The sequence below is a fragment of the Eucyclogobius newberryi genome, unplaced genomic scaffold (assembly GCF_026437365.1).
Source record: "Eucyclogobius newberryi isolate DKJ021-1_F unplaced genomic scaffold, fEucNew1.0.hap1 SCAF_1, whole genome shotgun sequence".
In the NCBI taxonomy this organism is placed as follows: domain Eukaryota; kingdom Metazoa; phylum Chordata; class Actinopteri; order Gobiiformes; family Gobiidae; genus Eucyclogobius; species Eucyclogobius newberryi.
The window spans coordinates 53776247-53782864 of NW_027315723.1; the positions used below are offsets into that span (position 1 = coordinate 53776247).

The 6618-nt window shown below is 42.3% G+C and overlaps 1 protein-coding gene across 1 annotated transcript; it reads right to left on the reverse strand.

The window, feature by feature from the left end:
* Nucleotides 1–3474: 3474 nt before the first annotated feature.
* LOC140364279 (trace amine-associated receptor 1-like) lies at nt 3475–4468 on the reverse strand. The gene has a single exon (XM_072450374.1). It carries the CDS (start codon nt 4462–4464, stop codon nt 3475–3477), a length of 990 nt encoding a protein of 329 aa, XP_072306475.1. The 5' UTR covers nt 4465–4468.
* Between the last annotated feature and the right edge of the window lie 2150 nt (nt 4469–6618).

The window sequence follows — 6618 nt, forward strand, 5'->3', positions numbered from 1 at the left end:
CAGCCTCAGGCTTGTGGGGGTCTCGAAGGGAGAGGAGGGAGCAGATACTGAGAGTTTTTTGGAGAAGATAATTCCTGAGCTCCTTGTTGGCTCAGGAGTTGAAGTCCCTCCCATCACAATAGAAAGAGCATCGCCACGGCAACCAAGACCTGCAGCTGATGAACCACATTGCCTGATAATGATGTTTATTAACGATCATGTGAAGGAACGTGTCATGAAGTCTGCAAGTGTTAAAGGAGACCTCCAGAATTAAAGGAGACCTCCAGGGTTAAAAGAGACCTCCAGGATTAAAGGAGACCTCCAGGGTTAAAGGAGACCTCCAGGGTTAAAAGAGACCTCCAGGATTAAAGGAGACCTCCAGGGTTAAAGGAGACCTCCAGGGTTAAAAGAGACCTCCAGGATTAAAGGAGACCTCCAGGATTAAAGGAGACCTCCAGGGTTAAAGGAGACCTCCAGGATTAAAGGAGACCTCCAGGGTTAAAAGAGACCTCCAGGATTAAAGGAGACCTCCAGGGTTAAAAGAGACCTCCAGGATTAAAGGAGACCTCCAGGGTTAAAGGAGATCTCCAGGGTTAAAGGAGACCTCCAGGGTTTAAGGAGACCTCCAGGGTTAAAGGAGACCTCCAGAGTTAAAGGAGACCTCCGGGGTTAAAAGAGACATCCAGGATTAAGGGAGAGCTCCAGGGTTAAAGGATACCTCCTGGGTTAAAGGAGACCTCCAGAGTTAAAGGAGACCTCCAGTACAAGAAGCAGAGGTGTTCCTCAGAACACCAGGAGAAGCAAAGGTGCTCCTCTGAACACCGGGCGAAGCAGAGGGGCTCCTTAGGAAGCTAGAGAACAGAACAGCGACAAAAGATGGAGCATCCAGCGTGTGGACATGTGAGTTCAGGTTGTGGTCACATGGCGATACATTGCTATTGATTTGAAGAAACTGGTGCTAGTGATGTGATTTGTTTGTTTCTGACATCAGACTTGTGTCCATGTTGCCGTCTGCTTTAGGACATAAACTCTGTGCACAGTTATATCCACTCATTGGAGTGGCAAATGTGGAAGATTGGAATTGTGGTCAGTGGAGGGGCCATGATGTGTCCAGTTCTTTGCAAGGATTGGGCCAGGAGTGGCCAGGGAGCTTTTGGGGGCCCATCATTAGGAACAGACTTCCACCCACTTTTTGATTGTTTTAATCAGATTTTTGGTTTGGTCAATGGCAAAATCAATATGATCAATCCAAAGTAGCAGCCTTTAACGTTATCGGCATACTGAACCCAATCAAATGATCAAAAGAAGAAGAAAAATTATATTTTCACAAGAAATCAATTTGAACAACATTGAACATAAAAAACAAACCAAATTTTGTTATTAAAAATCATATTATTCTTCACACGGAGACATTCATAAGAGAGAAGCTACAATACTGATTTCAAACCAAATAGCTTTTGAAAAGCGTTTTGAATGTAAGGACAAAGAGGGCAGATATGTACAGATTAAAGGAACTATTAATGGAAAGGTTTGTACTCCGCTGAATGTGTCTGCTCCACCAGGGGTCAATATCACCTACTATACCAGGGGTGTCAAAGATGCGGCCCGCTGGCCCCCCAGACGTTTTAATCCGGACGCCAAACATTTCTCATTTATATGTATTAATTTCCAATTGATAAATAATGTTTTTATGGCTAGAACTACAAGTCCCACAATCGGTTGGATTCTCCTCTCCAGTACCTTGGAATAGACCTTATGGGAGGCTGAGGAGTGTGATCCCTCTGTAGTTGGAACACACCCTCCGATGTTGTAGGACTGTCTTGGTTGACACGTCTCTGCAACATCGCGTGGCGTTCGGGGACCGTGCCTCTGGACTGGCAGACCGGGGTGGTGGTCCCTCTGTTCAAGAAGGGGGACCGGAGGGTGTGTTCCAACTACAGAGGGATCACACTCCTCAGCCTCCCGGGTAAGGTCTATTCCAAGGTACTGGAGAGGAGAATCCGACCGATAGTTGAACCTCGGATTCAGGAGGAGCAGAGTGGTTTTCGTCCCGGTCGTGGAACACTGGACCAGCTCTATACCCTCCATCGGGTGCTCGAGGGCTCATGGGAGTTTGCCCAACCAGTCCACATGTGCTTTGTGGATCTGGAGAAGGCTTTCGACCGTGTCCCTCGGGGTGTCCTTTGGGGGGTGCTCCGGGAGTACGGGGTCCGGGGCCCTTTGCTCAGGGCTGTCCGGTCCCTGTATGACCGGAGCAGGAGCTGTGTTCGCATTGCCGGCAGTAAGTCAGACCTGTTCCCAGTGCATGTTGGACTCCGCCAGGGCTGCCCTTTACTATACTATGCTATACTATACCATATTATACTATACTATACTATATTATACTATACTATACTATGTTATACTATAGTATAGTATACTATACTATAGTATACTATACTATACTATTAGGTCTGCCTGCTGCTTTAAAAAATAAATGAATGAATGAATTGTATGGCGAGTCAGGCTACATATGTCATGACAACTATGTATATAAGATAATATAAGATAATATAAGATAATATAATATAATATAATATAATATAAGATAAGATAAGATAATATCAGATAAGATAAGATAAGATAAGATAAGATAATATCAGATAAGATAAGATACGATAAGATAAGATAAGATAAGATAATATCAGATAAGATAAGATAAGATAATCCTTTAACATGTGGTTGTTGCAGTAGAAACAGGAGGAAAAGGACAAATTATAGGAAGTTTCAAAAACACTCTTAATAGAAAAACTCATATGAACAAAACAAAAAACTCTTATTAACAAAACTCCTCTCATATCTTAATAGGGAATGGAGGGGGGGAAATAATATAAAATAGATAAATAAAAATAAAAATAAAAAGATAAAAATAAAAATAAGATAATAATAATAAAATAATGATAATAGAATAAAATAAAAATGAAATGAAATAAAGTAAAAATAGCTAGCACAAGACTAGTTAATGGCCATGTATTTAAGGGTTTTTCTTTTATCTGTTTGTAATGTATTACATTCAATTATTAACATACACCAGACAATGGGATTATAGCACATTTATTCCACAATAAGAGTATGTTAATAATTGAACACATTTGAATACATTACATACAGATAAAAGAAAAACCCTTAAATACATGATGAAATTATATAATAATGCAAATAAATGGCATTTGTTATTTGTTGTTTTCAATGTGAATCCGCAAACCGTTTTCAATGGAAGAAACTGTACTGTGTTTGAATTTCTGTAAATATTTCAATATACAGTTCTGTATGACAGGTACGATTATGAACTACAACATACATCATCGTGTTTTTTCACCATTTCATTTCATGTTACCTTTTTACAATTTAGGTTTTAGACAATCGTGTTTTATTTGGCAGGCAGTGTCATGTCCAACAACATTGCAGTTCTGCCGGCGCACAGTCAATAGTAATGCAAAATCATGTCATTTTTGTCTAAAAAATGCGCTCTTTAGAGTGGGACTGTAGTATTCTGAATGTAATGATGAGTTTCACTGCTTTTCTAAACCAGGGATAAAACATGGCATAAATCAGAGGGTTCATGCATGAGTTCAGCAACATGATCCAGGACAGAATGGAAAAGTATGACAAGATACTTGACGTTTCAACTCCAGCAATAGCAGGATAGTAATATGGACAAAAGCAAATGAGAAACACAAGAATTACAACACCCAGAGTTCGCGCCGCCTTGTTCTCTGACACTTTAACCATAACTGCTGCAGTGGCAACAGTGGTTGAAGTGATTCTTAAGCGAATTGCATGCGCCTGAGACATTGCAACAGCAAACACTCTAATGTACAAGACAATCATGACTGTGCAAGGCCCTACACAAGTGACAAAGAGGTCAACAGTTCCTGCGACGTGGCTGATGACCACCACACACTCCCCGTGACAGGTGCTGAAACGCTCAGGCTGACTCAGGTGTCCGATCAGAATACAGCCGTTATAGAGCAGAGAACAGGCCCAGCACACACAGATGAGCACTCGCACTCTGCTCAGGCTCACTTTGGACGAGTACAGCAGAGGGTCACAGATGGCCAGGTAACGGTCTATGGAGATGAGCACCATGTTTCCTAAAGAGGCTGAGAGCAGACAGTAGGACACATAAGGAGTCAGAGCACACATGAGCCGGCCCAGCAGCCAGCACATCTCTATGTGACGCACGCCCTCTATAGGCATCACCAGCAGCCCCACCACCAGGTCGGACACAGCCAGGGACTGCAGCAGGGCGTTGGTGGGCGTTTGTAGCTGCCTGAAGTGAGAGATGGAGACGATGACGAGCAGGTTGAGAGTAACAGTGAGCAGAGAGACTAAGGCTAGAAGAGTGTAGAGGAGCAGTGTGGAGGAGTGAGGCTGCTGCAGACGCCTGCACGAGCTGTTCAAGTGAGGGAAGCACCAGGACCAGGCTCCACTCCCCTGCTCCATCAGGACTAACTGTGGGACAGGCTGGTTATCTGCTGTTATCAACCAACTTAAAGACCCTTGGGAGGAAGGTCACATGGTCTCCATCAAGTGAATTTTTCACATGTCAAAGGTTTTGACGACTTGAAGCTTTTACCAAAGAATACAGTAGTAAATAAAAACATTGGACTAACAAATAAAAATAAAACCTGTTCTTGGATGAAATATGACCATTTGAAAAGGCCTCGATCTAAGCTTGGCCTGGGTTACACATCATGTGAGTGTTAATAGATGTAATTTGAGGCATTTCTGCTCCTCAACAGCCTTCGTGGTGTTAGCTCGCTTTTTTGAGATCGGCCACATCTCCTTTGGGCCTCATGCTGACTATTAAATGGCTATTGTAGATGTCATCGACCAGCACAGGGCTCTTGTTGATGGGCACTACACAATCCAGTCAAAGTCCTCCACAGTGCTCCGCAGAGAGAAGGTCTGGACATGACACACTTCGACCGCTATAAGGTCATGCCCAGAAAATGAGGAACAAGATTATCAAGAATCAAGTGGCCTCCTTCTGAAGAAGATTCAGAAGGAGGCCACAAAGAATTTAGGAGATTTTCAAGATTTACAGCAGTGCACAGAACATAAACGATATATAAACCTATACAAATGTTGAATATAGCAGAATATTTCATTATTAAATCCAATATATTTTGCAAAAGGGTTTGTTTTAAACAAATGTGCCGTTTACGGAATCACTCGCCTGTTGCATCATTGTTTTTTCACACGTCGGATTGGCCTGTGCCAGTGGTTCAGAGGTGTTATACAAGTGCTGTACTACAACCAAACACTCTATAAACATCATTAGTTTGGGCCCCTAAGGTATTGGAATTTTTTTTTTCTGCAATTCAACATGTTTTAAATGAATTATGCTGACATTATACAAATAAGCGGCCTTCTATAATTAACATTTTAAATTGACACAAAAACGGACTTCCGGGTACGGTGGCACTTTCAGCAGACGCACCCACAAGACTTGGCTTTAAAACCATTCTTTTTGTGGACTGAGGATCATTATATTGTTTTGTCGTAAGGGTTAGCATGGGCACAAGAATGATTTCAACAGGTTTAACACAATGGTATCTGAAAAGTGGGGAGAGGTTTTTTAATGTTATTAGCATACTGGGTCCAATTAAACGGTCAAAGATACTGATAAAGAGTTAGAAAATTGACATTATATAGGTACAAGAAAAACATTCAAATAACATCAAATATTGACAAAATTCGGATATAACAGACTTTACTATTCTTCATACAAGAGCAAACATAATAGGGCCATATTGACCTCAAGGAGAATAACCTGTGCACCGAGTTTTGAACACAAGGATAAAGAAGACAGATTTGTGCTGGTCAAAGGAAAGATGAATGGAAGTGTGTTTATTTTGATGAATGTATGCTCCACCAGGAAGTGACCTCACTTTCAATACTAATGTGGCGTACCAAGCAATTATCCGCCCCCTAAAGACGCTTTCTTTATGAAAGACCAACAAAATCAGGGCATGTAACAAACCCGAATAAGGCGCTTCATCCGATTTGGTTAAAAAGAAGGCCATTCAGTTAGTAACAATAATTTATTATATAAATAATTTGTTCTTTGTTGCAGATATAAAAATATAAAGAGTCCTTTGAGTTCATTAGTTGTAATATTGCTCACTCTCGATGCACATCCTTTGGTTTGGAATAAACGACATGTCCCGTGGCACAGGGCAGGGGCCCACACAGAAGGGCCAAGCAAAGGGCAGCGACCCTAAACCTGAATATAATACGTTTGGATTAGCTCAAACACACATAGTCATTCCTACGCACCGTACTGAGGCAGAACCTACTTCATGGAAAGGCTCGTGAACATGCACCCTTGACGGGTGATGGCTGACCTACGACACTTCGGACCTCAGCTTCAAAAGATGTGCCAACCACCAAAGCGGCAGACAACAGGCGCCATGAAGCGGTGCCTGACGGGGCTCAGCCACACCGCGGCGCTACGACAATACAGGCGGTAATCAATGGTGGTTAGTTTTGGAAACAACGGAGTGAATAGCTACCTGGCACAGCGAGGACAGGGCGTACGCAGGACCTAGAGCGAAAATGTACGAGTTGCAGAGAGAGACGACAAAGATTAGA